Source organism: Meleagris gallopavo, chromosome 2, assembly GCF_905368555.1.
Source record: "Meleagris gallopavo chromosome 2, MGAL_WU_HG_1.1, whole genome shotgun sequence".
Classification (NCBI taxonomy): domain Eukaryota; kingdom Metazoa; phylum Chordata; class Aves; order Galliformes; family Phasianidae; genus Meleagris; species Meleagris gallopavo.
This window is the reverse complement of record NC_139405.1, coordinates 65,423,640-65,446,659: the sequence shown is the minus strand read 5'-3', so window position 1 is coordinate 65,446,659 and position 23,020 is coordinate 65,423,640. Positions and strand designations below refer to the sequence as shown.

The 23,020-nt window shown below is 40.7% G+C and overlaps 2 protein-coding genes across 2 annotated transcripts; both read left to right on the top strand.

The window, feature by feature from the left end:
* Window positions 1-4,212: 4,212 nt before the first annotated feature.
* GTF3C6 (general transcription factor IIIC subunit 6) lies at window positions 4,213-9,935 on the top strand. The gene is made up of 6 exons (XM_085217472.1): window positions 4,213-4,365; window positions 5,112-5,192; window positions 6,347-6,410; window positions 6,963-7,007; window positions 7,527-7,637; window positions 9,402-9,935. The coding sequence occupies exons 1-6, from the start codon at window positions 4,309-4,311 to the stop codon at window positions 9,698-9,700; spliced, it is 657 nt and encodes a 218-aa protein (XP_085073598.1). The 5' UTR covers window positions 4,213-4,308; the 3' UTR covers window positions 9,701-9,935.
* A 260-nt stretch (window positions 9,936-10,195) lies between these two features.
* On the top strand, window positions 10,196-21,293 carry RPF2 (ribosome production factor 2 homolog). The gene is made up of 10 exons (XM_003204291.5): window positions 10,196-10,347; window positions 10,526-10,658; window positions 11,384-11,421; window positions 12,105-12,144; window positions 13,587-13,668; window positions 13,771-13,847; window positions 15,018-15,117; window positions 19,208-19,310; window positions 20,313-20,457; window positions 20,605-21,293. The coding sequence occupies exons 1-10, from the start codon at window positions 10,325-10,327 to the stop codon at window positions 20,782-20,784; spliced, it is 921 nt and encodes a 306-aa protein (XP_003204339.1). The 5' UTR covers window positions 10,196-10,324; the 3' UTR covers window positions 20,785-21,293.
* The last annotated feature ends 1,727 nt before the right edge of the window (window positions 21,294-23,020 follow it).

Genomic DNA, 23,020 nt, shown 5'->3' with positions numbered 1-23,020 from the left:
AATCAACTCCCTCTCCCTGCTGGCCACCCCTTTTTTAATGCAGCCCAGAACACAGTTGGCCTTCCGGGCTGCAAGCACACACTGCTGGCTCATGTCCAGCTTCTTGTCCATCAGGACCCCCAAGTCCTTTTCTGCAGGGCTGCTCTCAAGGAGATCTTCCCTCAGTTTGTATAAATATCTGGGATTGCCCTGACCCAAGTGCAGCACCCTGCACTTGGCTTTATTGAACCTCATTAGGTTTTCATGGGCCCACTTCTCCAGTCTGTCCCTGGGACAAAGCCCTGGCAGGAAGAAGGCTGGTTAATATTCAAGGATAACCTCCTTCAAGCCCAACAGCAGTCTATCCCAACAAATAGGAAGTCAGACAAAAGTGCCAAAATGCCTGTGTGCCTAAACACAGAGCTCCTGGCTCTCAGGAACAAAAAGGAAGCCAACAAGGGGTGGAAGTAAGGATTCCTCTCCACTTGAGAGGAATATGGAGACATTGTCCAAGCATCCAGGGAGGAAATTAAGAAAGGTAGAGAGCCCAAATGGAATTGAATCTGGTCAGGAATGTCAAAGGTGACAAAGATGTGCTTTTCTAAGTACACAGGTGCCAAAGAGAAGACTACAGAAAACGTGGACCTGTTGATGAACAAGACAGGGGATCTGCTTACACAGGGCAGGAAAAGAATGTGGTATAAAATATCTTCTTTGCCTCAATTTTTACTAGCAAGACCTGCCTTCAGAAATTCCAGGTTGCAGAGACCTGGCCTGGAGAAGAAATGCTGAGCAGGATCTCATCAATGTATGGAAATGCCTGAAGGCAAAGCACAGAGAAGACAGAGACAGGCTTTTTCAGCCGTGACAGAACAAAGGCAAAGGACACAAACTGAAACAAAGGAGCATCTGTTTGATCAGGAAACACTTGTACTGCATGAGTGATAGAGCACTGCACAGGTTGCAGAGAGCTTGTGGAGTCTCTGCTTGGAGATCCTCAGAACCTATCTAGACATAGTCCTGGGCAACCCACTCTGGGTGTTCTTGCTTGACCATGGGGATTGGACAAGATGGATCCAGAGGTCCCTTCCAACCTCTGGTCATCCTGTGATCTGGGCTTTAAAAATTATAATGTGTTGTTCACAGTAAACTACCAGATTAGGACTGATGAATTCCTGTTGTGCACCAGAGGCAGAAGCTGAAAGCAGTTGTAAATTCAGCTGAAACTGCTCAGTGCACCTAGAAGAAGATCCTTTCTAATTCTGAGCACACCAGCTTCAGCTCAAGGCTACCTAGTCCAATAAGACAAAGAACAGACCAGCAAAATGCACTGTCTCAGCTACTGAACTGATATACAGCAGAGATCTCCAAATAAATTTTTAAGGGGCTGCACAGGGAAGAAGTTAATCATTGCTGGCCAGAAGCAGAACTAGTAGTGGTAAGATGTGCATGGTTTCTCTTTTACTTTTGATGACATCCAAAAAAAGGATTGTAAGAAAATTTCTCCAATGTTTCTCATGCTTTCCTCTCATCTTCTGCTACCTCAGGCCAGGAAGCAGGAGAGAGAGGGAAAATACTCCCCAGTGCTTCTTCTCCCCTTCTCACATAAAGATACTGTGGGCAAGAGTGGCAGAAGTGCAGCTGCTAGTGCTCTCTGTGCATACAAATAAGGCATAAGAGAGTTCTCAGAAAGAAGCAGCCACCCTCACCTGCCTCTTTTTTACCTCCATCTCCCCAGCTTTTCTCAGATCAATTCCCCTTTCACAGAGATTCAGAGCACTCTCATACTGCTTGTCAACCTGCTCCCACCATGATAGACAGCACTCCAAGAATCAGCAGAAATGCAATGGCAGAGATGGGGAAGCAGGTGCCAAGTAACAAGAAGCACTAGTACAGGCTAACTGCCTTGTACACACTGGCTCTATGACACCAAGACTGGCATGAATACTCCAAAACCTGAGCACAAGACTCAATGAACATCTAACTTCTTCAAGGTCCTGCTGTGTTGGAATCTGCTTTCAGCTTTTAGAATTAAAGCAGAAACCTAGTGAACGGCTATAGAATCACCTGTGCCCAAGACACCTTCCAGCTCCACTTCTTCCTCCTCTTACCACTATCTCTGTATGCTGATGCCATTACAGCTGAGTAATTTAAAAAAGCTTTAGGGAAATCCAAATCATCCTCTGTAATACTATCAGCCAACTACTTTTGTCCTGAAGCTGATTTATGTTTTGTGACCCTGACCTTTTGTCCAAGGTCTACAACCAGGAATAAGCTCATTACTCTGTTACATGTGTTCTTCTGTGTCTCTTTGCACCTTGCAGCACTATATTATCATGTCTACCTATTTCACACGAAAACATTTTACTGAGGTGCCTCTTCTGAAATTCACAGGCAATCAGGTTTTGCTTTATCATCCATTTCAGTTACATTTCTAATTTGAAATAAGCCTAAAAACTACAGTGCTCTTCTCCTGAGCCAATCAATTCTGCGAATAATACAGACACACAGACTGTGTGTGTGTACACATACATACCTATGCATGTATATATAGGTGTGTGATGTACATGTAATATCATCTATTACCATTTTAAAATGCTAAATTCTGTATTCTTTTCACTACAAAACACACAAGTTCTTTGACAGGTTCACATAGTCTAAACAGATAAAACTTAAAACCTCAATGAAGATTCTCTCAGTGTTTTTAAAATTTATTTAACCTTTTACTCAGACTCAGCTAAGACCTCAAAACAAACCTAAATGTTAAGCAGGGGATGGAGATAGAGTGATTGCTTTCTGCAAAGGGATTGAGAAGGAATTTCAAGTGTGAAGATAAAAATCAAAAGAAAATGAGAAAACAAGAGAAAGCAGAAAGCCAGAACATATTCATTAAGCATTTCAGTGAACATTTTCTGACTTTCTGTAGTGTAACGTAACTGCACTAATGCTTATTTGCTAAAACAGGAAGTTCGAATCTCTAATTTAAGAACTTCCACACTAAAACTTTGCATACATAGAGGGCCAAAAACTAAAATATGCGTTGACATGCTTAAATTGCAAGTAAACCCACAGAAAACAGTGAGGATACAATCTCAAACATGATTATTTACTTTAATGCTTTGTAGTCATTGACTCAATCTGACCTATATACCATCTCAGTATGTAATTCTTGCAGCTTGTGCACATAAAGCCTCCGAAGCACTGTCAGGATTGTTAGCTGAAATACAAAAATCTGGATCATCAAACACACACATTTCTAGCTTTATCTCATCAAGCAGTTCAATCTCCCTAGCAGACTCCGAGGATCCTTCCGGCAACACCTTCATCTAACTCCTTTAAGAGAGAAATTGTTGAAGTGCACTTGCTGGGATATGACAGACCAAGCCAAATCATGAACGCGTGTGGCAAGTTTAGGCTGGCAATGAGCTGCAGCCTCCTCTAAAATACACGTGGCACTAACGCACCAACAATTTCCCATCGTGCCGCTGCACACCCTGACAGCAGAGAGACGACTGAAATGACCCCGGATGCCACACAGTGCTGAGGCTGGCACAAAAGCAAAACGATGTGCTGTCTCATAAGCAGCTCGTGCCAGTTGGTGATTTACACGGGCCGACCCAACTCACATTTACCTTCTCATTTGGGGCAGTCTGTTGTTTGTGAAAGTCGCTTAATGTCCCACCCGTACAGAGAGGAAAGCTTATTTTTCTTATTTTCCAGAATTCTTAAGCACAGCAACAGCACAGTGAGAGCGTGTGCCCTGCCAAGCTGACGTGCTCAGCGTCCCTATCTGTGAGCAGAACCAGCCTCACTTTGTCAGTCATTCTTACTGCAGCCTCAGATAACATTCCAAATCTCCTCCTGTGAAAGGGATAATTAAACAATTAAACCACCAGGCTTGGGTAAAAAAAAAAAAAAAAAAAAAAAAAAAAAAGCCGAATGCTGGGTTCCCTAGGAATAACTGCTGAACTGACTTGTATGTTCAGGGCTTTTTCTAGAAGAAAAGACAGGGCGCTGCACTGACATTTGCGTTCTCCTCCTTCACGCAGAGCTTAAGTAGAGGCTGCCGTGAATTCCCTCAGCACCAGCTTTTATTATTATCACAGGTATTTAACATTTTAATTAATGACGTTGACACAGTGAGTAGGAAGGCACGCTCGGTACAAGCCAGCGGCACGGCAAGCGTAACGACAGCGCACCGACAAAGCGCCTCACGGCCGCCTCCTGCTGGGGGCACGGACAGGGGCGGGGCCGGGACCTTTCTAAGATGGCGGCGCCGCGCCCACGTGGTGCGCGCTGAGGCGAGGCGGCGGCGGAGCGGTTGGCGACATGGCGGCGGCGGAGGGCGTGGAGGGGGGCGAGAGAGAAGATGAGGGCGAGGTGGAGGTCGGTTTGCGTGTTCCTCGGGCTCCTCCATTTCTCGGGCAGCGTTGGAGGAAGGGGCGCCCCCTTGGGGCGTGTCTCGCCGGCGTGCCCGGCGCCGCCGCTGGGGAAGGGCCGCGGGGCCGGGTGAGGAGGGCGGGGGTGACGTGGCTGCTGGGCCGGCCGTGGGTCGGGCACAGAGCGGCCGCGTGTCCGCTGCGTGCGGTGGGTCGCTGCCTGCTCAGTGGCCGTGTTCTGAAAGTTATGTCCCTACAGCTGTTCTCGGTTAAGTTTTCTGGAAAACAGTGTTAGTGGAAAGCGCTTGTCCAGTACTAGGGGTCTTCTTACCCCTTTTAAAGCAGCCGTTTCAAGCAGTGTTTGCTTAATTTAACCACTCGTTCTGGTATGCCTTACCTTAGGTAGATACTTAACGTCTGGAAAATGTGTTTTGAAATGCGTAACTGGTCACATTATCATAGTTTACACCACTTTTCCCACGTTGATTCTTATTTTTCCAAAGTAAATGGCTTTTCAAGGGTGAAGAATGATCTCTCTTCCTAGCTAGGAAGAAAAAGATCAGGCAGGCCAGGTGTAAAGCAGGTGTCTGATAGAGCATTCCCCTGGGTGTTCTCATGTCTGCCATTTTCTGTGGGCCAGATGCAGAATAAGCTGTTTTAGGGTCCGTTTATGCTGAAGGTCTGTGTCCTTGTGTTTTTTTTCTAGAGCTCAGGTGTATCAGTAATAGATGCATGTTATAACTTACCTTGTAGGAGCAGCTGGTGATGGTGGAGCTCTCGGGAATTATTGATTCAGACTTCTTAGAAAAATGCGAAAACAAATGCAAGATTTTGGTGAGTGATTACAGCACAGTAGGAAAGGGGTAAGTGAGTACACATGTCAACAACAGAGCAGGGCTGTTTCCAAATGCCTTGAAGTCAATTAAATTTAGATAAAATCATTGGTAGAGAGTTGCATGACTTTTCTTGGCTGCACTTGGCTGTGGGTTGTGGTCATTCTATCGGAAGTAGCATGTTGTTCCTGAATTTAGGAAACACTTTCAGAAGTATCTTTCACACTGGAACAGGTTGCGCAAGGAGGTTGTGGATGCCTCAGCCCTGCAGGCATTCAAAGCTGGCTGGATGTGGCTCTGGGCAGCCTGGTCTGGTGGTTGGCAACCCTGCACATAGCAGGGGGGTTGAAACTCATTGATCATTGTGGTCCTTTTCAACCCAGGCCTTTTCTATGGTTCTATGAAGTATGTACACATTTTTATTATCCATTCTGTTTTTAATTAGTTGAGTTCTTAAAATCATGTATCTTAGCACACTTAAATAAATGTGAAGTACGTTTCTTTAAATAACTCGGACACTGCAAAGGCTGCATGTTTCTGCATTGCACTGTGTTCTTGCAGATGTTGTCTTGCTAATTCTGTTTACTGTGAATGTAAAGGATAACCAGACCTTTGTTATACGTTGCCAGCCACAAAGATGGAAGCAAACATCTCAGAGTGTGCAATTGGTCAGACTGTGTAAGGTGGTAGAGTCAATTTTGAACATCTTAAATAAGGAAATGCAGTCCAAATTCATAAATTATCCACTGCTAGATGAATGTGCTTTTATAAACAGAATGACTTCTTGTGTCTGACCTAATTCTCTTGAAATGCATTACAGTGATGATTGATTATTGGTCACTGAATGAGTATATGCTTTTCAACAGTGTTAATACAACAACAGTGTTAAATATTGAGCTTTGAGATTCTCTTGCAGTGCTGTTAGAATAACTTTAAGTATCTGCATGATATACTACTCATACCCAGTCTACCTGGTCTCATTCACAACATAAGCATTCGTTGAGACTGTTGATATCATATCATGGGAAACCTTACAAGACTTACTAAAGCTACAGATTCTGCATTGTGTTGTGCTCAACACACTCTGGTTGTACAGTAAGAAGTGGACTCTTTAACATGTTTTTTTTTTTTTTTTTTTTCCCTGTTTCTTTGTAGGGAATAGAGACAGAGAGACCCATTTTGCAGGTGGACAGATATGTCTTTGCAGGAGATTATGAAGGTAGGAAAAATAAAAGAATCTCTTTTTTTTTCACGTTACCCAGAGAACTTTCTTAACATTAGTCTTGTTTATCACTGCTAATGGAGAGTATGAGACAATGAGGAACTGAAGATCTTGATGGTGTCTGTATAATAATAGAGAGCAGCATCATCTAAATTTGCCACGCCTCCATATTTATTTACTGGAAAGTATGCCTGGACTTGATTCTGGAGTGTACCACCTCTTATTTCTGAGGGGAAAAATATGGGATATAAGATTGCAAGCACCTACTCCAGGACGTCTCCTATATAAGCAGAACGGACATGCTGTGCAAACTGTGGCTCCTATTTGTCTTATGGTGACATAACTGGGAAGAAAATGATCTGAAACCCTCTACTGTACATTCAATGACAGTGATACTGCTGTCTGTTCCTGAGTTGGCAAGTGGTTAACAAAGGCTGGACCTTTGGGTGAGGCTGGAAATCAGCATTTCCAGAGTTGTGACAGTGAGTGCAGTATCCGCGGCTGATAGAAATTAGTTTGTCTAAGGCTATTTCACTTTGTTTTCCTTAGATGCCCTGGGAACGTGCGTGTTTTTTGAGGAAAACACAGAGCATGGTAATGGTAACAATTTGATGTCCTGTTTATTGTTAAAGCCTGTGAGATTCAGAATAATCATAGAATGGCCTGGGTTGAAAAGGATGGTCATCTAGTTTCAACCCCCCTGCTATGTGGAGGGTCGCCAACTACCAGACCAGGCTGCCCAGAGCCACATCCAGCCTGGCCTTGAATGCCTCCACGGATGGGGCATCCACAACCTCCTTGGGCAACCCGTTCCAGTGCATCATCACACTCTGTGTGTGAAAAACTTCCTCCTAATATCTAACCTAAACCTTCCCTGTCTCAGTTTAAAACCATTCCCCCTTGTCCTATCACTACCCACCCTCGTAAACAGCTGTTCTCCCTCCTGTTTATCTGCTCCCTTCAAGTACTGAAGGCTGCAGTGAGGTCTCCAGCACCATCTTAGCTCCCTCCTCAGGACCCATTCCAATAATCTTAATCTTGTTTCAGATGATAGTGGAATTCTCTATAATGATTGTCTTTTGGGTATTGTTTTTCCTCCTCTCTTCATGGTAGATGCTGAAGGCAACCAAAAACTACAGCTGAAGTACAAGTGCCATACAATGAAGAAGTTGAACATGACACGGACGCTTTTGACAGAGAAGAAGGAAGGAGAAGAGAGCATTGGTCAGTGCTCCTGCTCTAATGCATAGGGTCATTGATGGGTTATACTATGAATGTCAGCTTTGAGTTGAATGTTTGATTCAAGAATGCAGAAATTAGAGGAGCTTCCTTCTTCAGGCAACAAATATATACTTAAAAACAAACAAACAAAAAAAACCAAGCAGATTCTTTCTGCTCAGAATTGCCTCCAGTATGGCAGTAGGAGATTCCTGCAGAAGGATGTAAGCACTGGTCAGACATATGCTGATATTCCCTGGTATGCTTGTCTGTCATATGAAAGTTTTGGCACTTGTTCTGAAATCTGAGGCAATACTTTTGCACTTAATAGTTTGTCATTGATTTTTATTTCTGTCACCTTACTGCTTTTTGAATCAGTGTAAAATTAGGAAATCTATAATGTCTGTGGTAAGAAGTTCCATCTTTTATATATGAAATTGTTCTTACGTAATATATAGTTAATTGAACTTAACTAAGTTATAGGCATATAACTAGCAGACCATACCCTTTTTATTTTTTTTTCATTCTGTGGGCAGGAGTCTGTTTATATGTTTGCTTTATTTGTGTTTGTTTCTTTTAATACCGAAATCTGTGCTCTTCGATATTCACATACTGGGTGTCCCCCCCTACATATAGTAATAATGTTCATTAACAACAGCCTACTGCTTTTAGCTACCTCTTCTCACTCAAGTCAGTATTACTGCTTCATATTTTAAGAATATGTAGCTATTAAGTATTAAATGTGGGTAGTTGGCAAGATGTTGCTTGTAGGATGTATAACGTTAAATGTTATCTAGAATGGAACCACAATTCAGCAGTCTTATCAACATCATGCATTCCTCCTCCTTATATAATTATGTAATACTAACAAAAACTATTAATTTTAAAGTGCCATAAACTAGAGAATGTGTTGCTTTATAAGAAGGCCTTATTTTTTTTTTTTCCCCCCCACAGAAAGCAACAGTGATACTTACTGCCAAATATTCTTTCTGTACTCTGACAGAAGCTTAATCTTGTGCATATAAAGTAATTAAAACATCTTGTGACTTGGCAGTATGTACTACCTAAAAGTTTATTGAAGTGGGAGGGGAATTCCAGTTCCATTTTGAGTTCCATCATATGTAAAGCCAAGAGCTTGATACACTTGAGTTCAGGAGATGACACCTTCATACGCTCTCTCCGATTTCATTCTTTGTTGCAATGCTAGATGCTCTCAGATTCATGTGAACATATTCACTTCATTGCATTTTTAACTTGTGTTATCAGTATAGCATATTTTTCTATCTCGTCATTATGACATTCCTGTTTTTCATTACTCTCTTAATTACCTTCCTTGGGACTGCTCTCTAGATGCTGAGCTGATGACTTCAATGAACTACACAGAGTTATTCAAGTACCCATTTTTTTTTTCTTGACTGACAACAGATAAATACCTGTTGCTATATAGCATGTTTTGTAAATTTGTATGTCTAATAAGTTTAGTCTACATGTTGTTAATTTTTCAACAACTAAGTTTCACTCGATTTTAAATAGACCTTTCTGTTATTCATAGCCCTACTTCTCAAGGAAAACGAATGCTATCAATTCAAGGAGAGACTCGGTGCAGAAACTAACGTTGATCTGAATTTTTGAAAGATGTCTTTATATCCTAAATGGTTCTTTTGCTTAAATGTTAGTTTGGCTCAACATTGATAATCTGTGAACAGATGAATTTTTTTTCCTAGCTTAACTCCTTTTCTCACTAATGCTGGTTTTCCTTCTTTGCATCAGGTGGTGTGGAGTGGTTACAGATCAAGGACAGAGACTTTTCCTACAGCAGGCCGAATACGATTTGTAGCTTTCTGCACGAACAGGAAGATTCTGAGGAGTCAGCTCAGGCTCGAGATAAATTAACTGAGGAGGCAGAGGGGGAGGTGAGTGACAGAGGAAATTCTGACATGAACTGTGATCTGGAAGAGTCGCATGGCTTGGAAGCAGATGCTTCTTCTGTCCCTCTGCCTGACAGCCCTGCTTCTGAAGCAGAGGATTCTCCTTCTGGAAGCGCTGCCTTAGATGATGCCCCTCCGTGATACCAGTTCTTCAGAATCTCTTCATTGAATTAATGGGCCAATGACACAATTTTTATTTTACCTGAGCAGTCTGTAGTGGGAAAAGCTGGCATTGTGTTCTTACGCATTCCTTTCGTGTTTGGATTATGCGGGGGAGATGTTTAGTGATTTTTATTTGTTTTTGATGCTGATTGGAGATACGTGCATCTCTACCTCAAAACTGAAGAAATAAAAAAGCCCCTGCCTTTGGAAAGAACGGATGTGTTGTATGTCTTGTCAAAAAGAAGAAAAAAGAATCATGGTTTAAACTGGATGTCCTGATGCTTTCAGCTGTGGCTTCACTTTGTGTCGTGCTCAGCTGGGCTGCTCTGCCCACGTACTGCAGTGACAGAACTGACGGCTGCTCGGCCGCAGGTCCGTAACGCCCCTCAGCGGTTCGTAAGCTGAGCCACGTGACTCCGGCATGGCCCCCCAGATTCAAAGCGACGCTTCTACCCGCCACGGCTTACAGCCGGAAATGTTGCGGCTCGGGTTGCGTCACGCGCTTTGCCCGTGCTCCCCACGCATGCGTACTGCCACGGCCCGGCTCTTCGCGCCGCCCTGGATGCCGGATGTGACGCACCGGAAGCTGCGCGTGGGGCTGCAATGGACTCGCTGGACCGGGTGGTGTGAGTGGGGGGAGAGCCGCGTCCGGGCTGCGGGAGTGAGGGTGGGACGGGGAGACCGAGTGGGCAGAGGAGGAAGGCCGGCGTCTTGCGTTTTTCATTTGTTATGAGCTCCGTGCACCTCGTGTAGCGCTGCTCCACTGAAGTAGATATGTTGTTAGCTGTGAATTTGTTGTTGCAGAAGGCCTAAAACCAAGAGAGCGAAAAGGTTTCTTGAGAAGAGAGAGCCCAAACTTACAGAAAACACAAAAAATGCTATGCTCATAAAAGGAGGAAATGCAAACTCAACGGTGACTGAAGTGCTTAAGGACATTGTAAGTCATTACCTCCCCATCCAGTGAGATACATTTATTTTCCTTTCTCTTTGACAGAAATCTTGAGTTATTCTCATTATTTTTTTTCTATATGTAAAGATATACTGGACCTTGAATCACTTTCTATAAGGAGAAATGTTGCAAGCACATTTGAAAACAGGGTGAGGTGCAGGGTTGGGACTGCGCCATGCAGCTGAAAGCCCATCCAAGTCTCATAGGCTACCTGTGTGTGTATTGATGCCAAGTGTTCAGCCTCTCTCAAAACATAAGCTTGCCCATCCCGTCACAGTGTCAGAAAACACAGTAGTTACACATAGTGGCTGTTCTTGTGCTGTTTTCTCACCGCAATTTTGTCATTTCATTGCTATCTTCTGCTGACGATATTCAGACGGCTGTTCATTCACTGTTTTCTGGTGTTTTTTTTTTTTTCCCCTCAGGCAAATGGGCCCATATTACATGGCTTTGATTTCAGTTGTTTCTTAGTTTGTTTTTTAGTTTCTAGAAATACATCCTTTCTCCGTTAATTGTGATCCAGAGTCAGGATTGCCACAGTGGAGGGTTTTATTGTGAGCAGGCTTTTAGAGGTGACTTATTTTCTAGATTGATTTATACTTTTATACAATTATACTATTTATTGTGCTCCTATAAGTTGCAGAATTTAAGGAAAAGCAGTGCTGTGCATTTAGATGTACTTGATGTAACACATTTAACTTTGTCTCTTGCAGTATGCTCTGAAGAAGCCTTTTGCTGTGATGTATAAAAAGTAAGTGGTCGTGTACAATGCAGCATTTGTTAATTTCCAAGCATGAACAGAGATTCTGTTCAGCATGGGGGCTTGAACAATGCAAAGGGTTTCAGAAGATGGGTGAGATTCATCTTAAGTTTTAGTAGACTGGAAACCAGCAGGACATGGTCAGTGTTGATGTAGAGCCATTGTTGATGCTGTTCTGTGGCAGATATTAACAGCAGGATTCAACAGACTTGGACAATTGGCTTCCACAGTTCTGATCTGTGCAAACAGCTAGCAAGGTTCTGTGTCAGGGAGGTAGGCTGCTTATAATGACAGGATTAACCTTGCTCCAAGTGGAAAGCCATTGTCTCTATGAATGTGGGATAAAAGCATCAACTTTAAGAGCTAAACTTAACGTTGGATGAACAAGCAGAGTCAGTAGTTCATAAAGTGTCACTGACATGGTTGTTCTGAAAGTTGGGCTCCAGGAGACAGGAATCTTGGGAAAGTTTACTTAAAATGGCAGTAGCAGCACTGAAGAACGCCTGGCAGTATAAATATGGTCTACATTTTGAACTAAAACTGAACTTCTAGTGCTGCAGTTTGCAGCAGAATCCAGAATCTTAATGTTATCAAAAAAAGAACTGAAGTGCTTACCTCAAATTTTACAATTTTTTTTATCCCCACTCCCCATCCCCTCCCTCACTTCTTGTCAGGAAAAATATTACCAGGCCTTTTGAGGACCAGACATCATTGGTAAGTATAGACCATATCTTTTCTTATGAGATCTTTCAGCTGTGAAATCACAAATAACATTACTGGAGGATGATTTTCTGTTGTACTATTGCAAGTTTGATGAAAAACAAGTCTATAATGAATTTGGGTAAGCTGAAGGTAGAATTACATCTAGATTTATGGTATCGGTAGGCATTTTATTCTTCCATCTGCAAGACAGAATCCTCGTGTTGTGAGGATGTTGTTTTTACCTTAAATACTTGTTTTTCTCAACTGACAGGCAAAATTAGGAATGTGTAACACTATTATAGGTAACAGTGCTTGATACAAAAGGAAGAATTAAGAGTTTTATTTTGGTTTCCTAGCAGTTCACTTGAACTGCTGAAATATCTGACAGAAATGAGTTATCTCAAAATACGATCAGTGGGAACTAAACAACTTGATTCAATAGTTTCCCCTGTGCTACTGCTGGCTCGGGTATAGGAAATAGGGATCAGCGTTCCAACATGCAGGGCAGTTGTTAAAACAAGTCACTGAAAATGTACACTGAAATTGGGAGTTGGGGGCTACAGTAGTAAGTAAACGTGTGTATGAAATAAAAAGTCGTGTAGATATGCCAGGCAAAATCTTTTTTTCTTAGTGGAACATGAAACTGTAGGCAGCAGGAAGAATGTGCAACATTATTAGCTGAAAATTAACTCTTTACAGGCATGTAGTTGGATGATTTAGCTCACAGCCATATAGAAACTAGCTATATTCTAGGAAAACATGGCAGCTAAAAGCATTCTGGTCCTACTGGAAGCTTGCATTCTCATAGCTTAGAATAATCAATGGAGCTGGTCATCAATAAGTGTGTCAGTGAACAATCAGAGAGAGACAGAAAATCAAGTGTTTTCTTTTTTTTTTTTTGAACTTGATTACATACATTTTTTTTTTAAAGTCAGTTTAGCGGTGTATTAGATGTTACAGTATAAATAAAGGCCTAATTTGTGTCTTGAGTTTGTTGCATCTCTTTAATGAAATACCATGCAGCTGTTAAAAATATTTACAGATGTCAAAATGAGGTAATGAAGAGCTGTGTGCACAAGTTTCAAGGGGAGTCCCCTGGAGATCTGTTGTTGATCTGTCTTCGGCCAGTACTTTTCTGGGACCTGGAAGCAGAGCTCAGTGCTGAAGTGTGATTTGTGAATGCAGTTCACCCAGACAGGGAGGTGTCTTTTCTGACTTCCCAGAAGTGAAGAGCTGCAGGCAGGGCAGAGTGTTCACATGAGCCTCTTAACTGCTGCTGTTGCTGGGAGGAGAGGCAGCAAGTTCTTGTGCTTCACAGCTGCTAGGTGTGGGTAGAGGAACGCTGGCGCTTTTCTGATAAATGCAGTTCTTAGAAGCAGATTGTATACTGAATGTTTTAAATGCTCACAAGGTGAAACTCGTGACTTATCATTTTTTCTCTTTCCCAATTTTAGGAATTCTTTTCCAAGAAATCAGACTGCTCTTTGTTTCTGTTTGGCTCTCATAACAAGAAGCGACCCAATAACCTGATAGTAGGTAATGTGTCTGTCTTGGGTTGCTATTTGGATTGAAAGTCCAGCTTTCAATAGATACTTAAGTGTTGTCTTCATTTTGGTCTATTTTCCTTTTCTTTTGCAGGTCGCATGTTTGATTACCACGTGCTGGACATGATTGAGCTAGGCATTGAGAACTTTGTATCCCTGAAAGACATCAAGGTAAGGACTTGATACAGACTTTCAGTGACATCTACTGGTGGGTTTTGTTGGTGCATTTACATTTTCTGCACCTTAAGGACCAGAAGCTTTTTTTAAGAAATAGTTTCACTCTGTACTTGAGTACTGCTAGTTTGTATTTCCGTGTAGTGTTACTTTTATGTGCTCTTTTTTTCTTTGGTTTGCATATGGCAAGCTTGCTGTAAGCTTCCTACAACTTTATTTACAAATTCTTTTTTTCAGACTTGTTTTATTCCCATTTTTTAATTAGTTGCTTGTACACAATTCTTTATTCAGATTCCATTCATGGGAGGTTTCTATATAAATCAGCATTTTTTAAACCTCAATCACATTAAAAAATCAGATGGTGATTCAACCGCCAGCAAATACAGCTCTGGATAGCAGTGCTTACAACTTTCCCACCCCGGTTATATTTTTACTGCTATGCAACTAATCCTTCTGGAGAATTAATCTAATAGAAGATGAACCAATGGCACAGGGGAGAGGTCATTCTCCAACTGAATTATTTTCATCAACACAGCCAACCGTGTTGGTATGAAGATGTCTTGAAGATGAACAATTTATTGAAAGTGTACCAAATACTTCAAATGCTGCAAAAATAAGGAAAGTTTATGGTCCTTGCTTTCGCTAGTCTGTTGCAGGGCTGTCCAGAGGTATAGCGAAAAAAATTTCACTTTTTAGAAATGTGAACCTTTCCCTTGAAGTCAGATTGTTTGTAGTGCTTATGGTGGAGAAGTTATAGTCAAGTAATTGTGTATTTTGGTGAACATTAGAATTTGGTGGTTGACTATTCTTTTGGCTTTTTTCATGTACTTTTCAGTGTCAAAGTACAGCAGATCTGTTTAACCTCTAGTTTTTTTGTTCATAGTTGTGGTCAACTATGAACAAATTAAGATTTGTTTTCACTGCAAGGGGTTATTTTGCATGTTTTATAGTAAAGAACATGGTTTTTAAAACCTGGATAATACAATTCATTTGTTTAGAAGCATGCCTTCCCATATGCATATCGCAAGAAAAGAAGTGTCTGTTCTGTCTAGAGATCACAGGTCGCCATTTTTCATTCAGTGTTGAATGGAGAACCAGCCATTAATACAATAATAAGTTCTCTAACACAGTCTGAATTTTTGTTGTTTTAAAATTCTTATCCCACAGAACAACAAATGTCCTGAAGGAACAAAGCCTATGTTGATATTTGCTGGTGACACGTTTGATTTAAATGAAGAATACAGGAGACTGAAGAGCCTTCTTATTGGTCAGTGTATTATTATTTGGGCAGTGGGATCTCCTAAATCTGTCACAATATGATGTATTGGGAAATGGTGGCTTGTCAGTAACTGTTTGCTCCTGTTTGACCCAGAAGGAAACCAAGAGGAGATGCACTTGTAGATTTCACGTGGCATTAGAGTTAAGTAATCATCATGACTGATGAAGATGACTAGCCTAAAAGACCTCAAAGTTGAATATGTATTCTCACTAATATTCACAGTGTTGATTGTGTGGGGAATTTTGGCATTTTTCAAAAAAGTATTTACCTTGTAATTACACCGCTACATTACTTTCCTAACAAAATGAATATCTAATTTTGAATCAGCGGATTAATTTCATTAAGTGGGTTGTTTTTGCTTACAGAAAACGTTGATATAATTGAGCCTATGTTTCTATTATGAAAGCATTTTTTGTGAGAACTGGCCAAACTTCCAACAGAAGTGCCATTGATCTGAGTATCTGGAATGAATACATGCATTAAAAACCAGCTGTAAATAATAGCTGTGCTATAATGTTCAGGCAAGCTGAGATCTTAATGAACGAAATGACTTGAAGTGTTTTATTCTACCTCAAGGTTGGAAGCACACTTGAACTTCTGACTTTAGCTGAGGAGCTACAAAAAATAATGAAACTTCTTAGGGTAACTTCCTAGGACTTACAGGTATGGTACAGTGTCTCCTCACACTTCCAAAAAAAAAAATAAATCCAAAAAACAAAAAGATTGTTAGAGTGGTAGGTTTTTTATGCTTCATTATAGCTTTCTTAACAGGATATTACTTCTATAGGCTTAAGTAGAAGTGAAACTGGCCTGAGAAGAGCAGGCATGTTCTTCTAGTTCCATTCTTGGGTTGTACTGTTTCATAATCCTGCATCTTTGTAAGATCTTCCTTTTATGTAAGTAACGACTGGACTCCTTTTTCTAGGGAAACAGAATCATTGTTTTTTAGAAAGTGACCTTAGATTTTTATTTTTTTATTTTTTTTTCCCACTTGCTCTTTTGATTCCTTAAAGCACAATGTTTCATCTACAGAGAGACTAAAAGGGAGCAGAAGAGAACACTCCCACCTTTCAATACATTTGAGTGGTCCTTGGGCATATGAAAGACTAGTGCTGTGCTTATGGACCTTTGAAGTTGGGTGACCATTGAACATGAAGATTCATGAGTTTAAATAATCCATATTTGTGTCACTGTAAATCAGTATTTACATTGCAGGATGTATCCCCATTGTTTTCTAAGATGTATCTTGTTCCAACATCTGCACAGTGTTGGTGATTTGCATCCAGGTGTGTTCATCTACCCCATTATCAAGCAACTTGATACTTTAAATAGAAGGCATACATCATTAGATAGTTGCCAAATAACTGTCAAGTCTTTCCTGTCCTCTTTTTCTGATGTTTACCTGTCATTTCTCCTGTTACTTTGTGTGTAATAACTCTGTTGTCAACTGTAGTCAAATACATTGAATGTATTCCAAGTACTCCAGGTCCTAAAATTCTGTTGACTTCTGTGAGGAACCTAAATGCAAGATAATAGATGAAGGGGAAGGTTAAGTCATATGAAGACTTGAAACTATCAGTAACCAATTAAAATAATTTGGCTGATAATTTGACTGTTCTTAACTGATAGGGGAGAACAGATTCATTCTGTTCCTGCACAAGATAATGCTTTTAAGCTCAGACTTCATTTCTAAGAAAGAAAAACGCCTTTAACAACAGCAAGTAGTTTGTTACTGTATTAGATCTACTGAAATCCCAATGGGAATATTAGATAGCAAGCAACTTTTTGTTGCCCAAGCAGTGTGATGCTGGTGAACAACCAAGCTTTCATTGGCTTTTGTGCTACCAAGAGGGATTGTGTCTGTTAGGAGTATCATCTTACAGCAGTTTCTTTGTAGAACTAAAAACCAAGGGTGATTTGCTGTCTTCATGTCAAGCAAACATGTAGCCAGCTTAAAATGTGAAGTGCAAGAACTTATTTAGAAGATAGAAATGGCAGCTGCATTTTTTTTAGAAGCCCAGAAGGCGAAGACATGCTGTTCTTTCTCTGTTTTCATTGTCTAACAAGGAAGTAGGACAGGAATCCATTTTCAGTGTAAGTTCTTGGAATGCAGTTCATGAAACTAATAACTACTTATGCTTGCATTTATGAAATATTTCTTCCCTTAAATTGCTGCCTGCTGGCTAGTTTGCTGTTGCATACCACTTTGGTCCTAAAAATGATTAGGCATTACATGGCTTTCTTATACACTTTCTAAACTGTTGATTTGTTGGAGACTACTACAGTTTTAGATTGGCTTGTTCTTCATATTGCTGTCCTCTCACAGACTTCTGACCATCTCAGGGATTTTGGGTTCCATCTAGCCAAGAAAGGGGATGGCTGGGAAAAAAGTCTGGGATAGAGTTTAAACTCCTCTACTATTAATCATAGCTTCAGAGGTTACAGTATTGCCACCTTCTGCATATGAACTGATATAAGAAATGTATAGGCTAATAGAATTTGGGTTTGTGAAGCCCTCTGCAGGAAAAAGTGAATTAGAAGTTCTGGAAACGTGTTGAGAGAGAAAGAACTAGGAATGGAAAGAGAGGAGAAAGCAAGATTCTAGTCCAACCAAAGCAAGAGATGTAAATTAAGAAACATTAAAAATTTCAGCTCTTTGGGTGTACTGAAGTGTAAGATTTCTGCAGCTGTTGAACACTGCCAGGAAACAGAAATTCCTGACCACCTGCATTTGTTTGGAAGAGATCATCCTGTGGGTAAAAGGATGCCTGATGCCCCAGGAAAATGCAAAGAGAAGTGTTACCAGTAAAAATGCTGTAAATGTATACTTGTGAACCCACAGAGCACGAGTCAGAGGGAAAAGTACATGCAAAAAGTGAACAAAATATTTTTATTTGCAACTTTTTCTCCATAACTACAAACTCAACCCAGGAGAGGAGGAGTGAGAGTATTTAACTGACCAAGAAAATTTCCTGGCTAGACTCCAGTTGATACATGCCAGCAAGACTTTGTTTTGGATGCCATTCCAATGCTGATACTCTTGAAAAAGCTAGTGGAGGAAAAGACAACTAGCTGAGGAACCTGAAAATGAGACAGGAAGAGACTGATGTGTTTTGCATCTGTTAGCAGTTCTCCCATGTTTCAGCATTGCACTGTTATGTTTACTAGCACACCTTGTTCCCCCAGTCAAGGTCACATTCTTTTTTCCACCCCCTGCATCTGTTGGACAGATTGCTGTGCTTATTTTAGGCACTGGTTGCACAGTATTTTTCATAGTCTCACATAAAATGCTGACTGAAGATGGCTTATTTTGTATTTAACTTGTCTTTCGGTGTTCTGTTTGCAAATTAAGCAGGTATTTCTAGTGTTTATTTTTTATAGGTGTGTTTTGCTTATTAAATAGAGAAAACATTAATTGTAATGACAAATATCTCTTACTCAAGGAACGTAAGTGCTTTGTTGCTGGGGAGGCATGAAGGAATTTACATACCAAAACCTTTCTTGCCCACGTCACTGAGAGGGAAGGTAGATAAGATTAAACAAAATAGTTTTGTCCTGTTTTGTACAAGTCTTTATAGCTTCTTTATGTTCTTCCAAATCTGACTCTGATTAAGAGTCTTGAGTGCTGTCTTAAAAACGCATCTGAATTAATGGCTTCTCTACACTGATCTGCTTAGTGAATTGGCCTAAACGTAAAATAAGATGCATTTAGTTTTAAGACTTTGTAGCTAAAAAATGTAGAGGGATAGACTATTCTGCTATCCCAACCAGGTTGTTAAAACAGAAATACTGCTCAGAAGGGGTATTTGTTCTTGTCCAGGCACTTGGGTTTAGATCCCATATACATATATTGCTTCTGAATTATCTCTGGGAAGAGTTCCTCTCAAGATTCCTACACGCACTTGGTTTCACAAACAAAGACCCTTTTTGATACCATAAGAGAATCTTCAGGGACAAGGAGTTTGTATCGCTGCTATCATTTGGATCCATTATGAAATGAGCCAATTTGTTACAGTTGTTTCCTGGCTTTGTTTTCAGTCAAGAAATCGGACACTTTATTTTAAAATATTTTTTTCAGATTTCTTCAGAGGTCCTACTGTGCCCAACATTCGTCTGGCTGGGTTAGAACACGTTCTGCATTTCACAGCTGTTGATGGGAAAATTTACATGAGAAGCTACAAGTGAGTGTGTATTCTATCTGTGTTTGCTCTTTAGGTACACTTGTCAAGCTTTCCCAAATTTTAGCCTGTAATTCTGTAACTGACCTGCCTGGAGCAGTAGCGAACTGCATTTCAAACGTGTGGTGTAGAGATGTTCCACTGTAACTCAGAGTAACTTGTGTGGCAGAAGGAAAGCGCTTAAGGCCTAAATGTATTCATTCCTTCCTTGTTGAACTCTTCTTTCTAGCTAGGAGGATTGTTCTCTCATGGTTGGACTGGTAAGGTGTTGCAAATTAGACCTGGGGATGAATTTGGAGTACCTTTTCAGACTTCGTGGACTTAGTCTGATGTCAGGCTGATTTCTAGGACTCTGCTGAAGAACAGCAGGCAGTGTGCTGTAGACAGAACTACAGAAGGGAAGACAGGAACGTGCAGGACGAGATAATCTTTCTTCCTGCTCTGGCATTTGCTCTCACAGTTCATGGCCTTTCCTTTGTGGGCCATGAGTGCTGAAAGCGTGTGTACTCTGTGTGACTTTGATTTCTCTTGTAACAAAAAAAGCTGTCTACAGTCTTATTCTTCAACAAATAAAAAACAGTACACACACAGTGGAACAACATTAAAAGAAAAGCAAATTTCTTGCCTGGGGCTCAGAGTGTTTTGCTATAAACTGTAGTATATGTTATTTCCCTGTTTATTAATACACAGGGCACTATTTTGAATTTATGGAATGGTGTGGCTTTTTAGGGTAGTATAACTGAATTTTAACAGTTGTAATGAGAGTACTAACCCCATTTAAAAAAAAAAACAAAAGCTAAACAGATCATATTTTGAGTGTATTCATGTTGTGATGGAAGTTAATTATAAATTCTTATTGATAGACATCTTTCTCAATAGTAGAATTAGCAGTAGTAGTTGTTTTGAATGGTCTTCCCAACTGCAAGATTGAAACTGCCCTTTAGGAAGACAGATAAATATTTATCACAAAGGACAATGTTGGTTGTTTTTGTTCTTCTCTTCTAGGGTGCTTCTGAAGAAATCTGGCTGTAAAATACCAAGAATTGAACTGGAAGATATAGGACCTTCATTAGATTTGGTTATGAGGAGAACACATTTAGCTTCAGATGACCTTTATAAGCTATCTTTAAAACAACCCAAAGCCCTAAAGGTAAATACCTTATGAGTATGCATCCTTGGTTTTAGGCACTTGATTTGGTGATTTACTGCTGGTGATGATACAGGCAGATGCCTGGCTTCTCACCACAGCTACAGGCACGCTCTGCTCAGAAATACTAATGGTGTTCTTCCCTTACAGCCTAAGAAGAAAAAGAACATCTCCCATGATGTGTTTGGTACAACTTATGGTCGAATCCACATGCAGAAACAAGATCTTAGTAAACTGCAGACAAGAAAAATGAAGGGGTTAAAAAAGAGACCAGCGGAGAAGTCAGTTGAAGATGGTGGTATTAGTCCTAAAAAGACAAAATCTGTGTGATAGTGTGGAATAACTTTGAAAACTATTTGTATCTTAATTTTTTTAATGTAAATTGTAATATAAAAGCGACAAACATAAAGGATTTCAGCTGCCTTTACCATTAGTTTTATATTTAAAACAAAACAAAAATTTCTTTTATGATTTGTCATTTTAAAGGGAAATTGAGTTATTGAGCTTTAGCTTAGAACATGCTTATTTAGAAGGGGGGAAAAAAACCCACAAGATGTAACTTGTTTAGTTTTCCAAAGCTGAATATTTATTCTCTTGATATGAGCAAACATATGCTGGTTAAGCAGCTGACTCATTTCCCGAACAGTTTTATGGTTACGATGTTGGGAAACCTTGATCAGTCAACCTATCTTACAAATTCTTTGCAGGACCAGAATAGTGTGTATACATAATACGTGCAACATGACTTCTGCGTTCATTTACTGCTGATGTATTTCGGTTTATGCACAGTTACAATACTTAATAAATTCCAAACCATTTTCTAAAGTATGAACTCATAACGTGTCTAATGCCAGATTACTTTGATCTGCTGCACCAAGCCCTTCTTAACATTTGCAGAATCAGAAATGATTAAGGTGTTTTTGCTGTGTTCATCACCGTGGTAGCAAAGTACCTGATGTTTGCTTTAGGCATAAATGAAACCTTTACAGTTTGAATTTCAATCTTTGATGCTTGATTTGTGCCCAGAGTGGAAGAAGCAAAGGTAAGTTAGTATTTTTGCTGATCTTAATTATTTCTACCATGCTTCATTTTACAGTACGTGAAGCAACCATGAAAGGTAGAAGTCTCCTCTTACCTGTGTCTGTGAGCTGCTCCTCTCCAGAGTTTATGCTTGTGAGTTGGGGAGGATTCTATAATTATTATAAATACATGCACTTTATGTACACGATGAAAGCAGCAGTGCTGCAAGTTTGCTCTTCAATACTTTCTTTTCCATTCAGTTCTCTTAAAGTTTCGTCAGCTGAAGTGTCACATCAGAAGGAGATTGTTTGTTATTTTTACTTGTCTCCTCATTCCTGGATGGAAGCCGTTGGGCAGCTTTGCTGTCCTTGTGCAAGAGCTGAGCTGTAACACTGGCTGCGCAAATGCCATGCGGTGTTCTTGCTGCATTTGGTTTGATGAAACTTGCAGCATGACAAAGAAAGGGCTTTGAAAGTTTGGGGTCTTTTTGAGGTCATTTAGCTAAGGAAAGTATATATCTTCAATGTTTTCCCTAAAAATATTTTTCATTGTTAGGCTGTGTTTTTTAATACAAATTGTTTTCAAGTTATGTTGCAATCAGGGATTTAAATTTGTTCAGTTTCTACTAAGTACTTTGTATTAGTCAAAGTAGTGCTGTCTTGGTGCAAAGTGGGCAGTGTGAGTTTCTCAGTGTGCAAGGAGATAGTTGCTAGCTTGGCTTCATCCTGAACTCACCACATTTGTTTTGGAGAAGTTTCAGCCTTGCTGCAAAGCAACGATTGAGCCCTGAGACAGGTGGCAAATGTGATCTCTCTTCTACAGTATGTAAGATGGCACCTCTGCATGGCAGGCAATTCTGTGGTTTGAGTATCTGGTTTGACTCAAGGTAAGTGGAGATATGAGGGCTAAATATAACAACTTTATAGTTGCAGGTTCTTTCTCGCAGTCTTTTCAAGCGTGAGGAAACTTGTCAGATGCTGCACTGTAGGTGTGTGCGTGGGGAACAGAACATGCTGTGCTCAAAGGGCAGCTGTCAAAAGGGGCCTCACCGCAATTGCCCCTTGCATCTGGAGCTCTGTAGGTCTGAAAGCACATAAACATGGCCCCCAGGGCTCTGTGGTGTGTGCAAGGCACAACTGCTATGTTCACCTCTCCTTTTTTCATCTCCTTACCTTCCAGTGGTGCACTGGAGATAGCTTTATTTATGGGTTGTAGAGATGAGTTACATTTGCAGGAAAAGCTCCCCACTGGCAAGGCTTGCTTCCCGAGGCTGTACCTGCACAGCAGAATAGAGGTGGAGCTGCAGATGAGAAGTCATGCCCACACTGTCCTGAGCAGAGCTGGCAGAAAGGCAGGGGCAGGGATTGGTGCCTTCTGCATCCCCATGGTTTGTGTGCTTACGTTGCACAGCTGTGCTGCTGGCACCTTCACTGCTATTGCTAATGAGGCCGCTGTGATTAAAGGTAATGATGCAGTTATACGATGAGTTCTAACTGTGTTACATTTTACTTGGCTCTTTTTGTATGGTATGATTTAAAAAAAGGTT

What these genes read in the sequence shown, in the direction of transcription:
- GTF3C6 (XM_085217472.1), top strand. Translation starts at nt 4,309, where the DNA reads ATGGCGGCGGCGGAGGGCGTGGAGGGGGGCGAGAGAGAAGATGAGGGC. An exon ending in AAGATGAGGGCGAGGTGGAG is followed by an intron (nt 4,366 to 5,111) that starts GTCGGTTTGCGT and finishes CTTACCTTGTAG; the next exon opens with GAGCAGCTGGTGATGGTGGA. An exon ending in GGAAGGAGAAGAGAGCATTG is followed by an intron (nt 7,638 to 9,401) that starts GTCAGTGCTCCT and finishes TCTTTGCATCAG; the next exon opens with GTGGTGTGGAGTGGTTACAG.
- RPF2 (XM_003204291.5), top strand. Translation starts at nt 10,325, where the DNA reads ATGGACTCGCTGGACCGGGTGGT. An exon ending in CTGAAGTGCTTAAGGACATT is followed by an intron (nt 10,659 to 11,383) that starts GTAAGTCATTAC and finishes TGTCTCTTGCAG; the next exon opens with TATGCTCTGAAGAAGCCTTT. An exon ending in ATTTACATGAGAAGCTACAA is followed by an intron (nt 19,311 to 20,312) that starts GTGAGTGTGTAT and finishes CTTCTCTTCTAG; the next exon opens with GGTGCTTCTGAAGAAATCTG.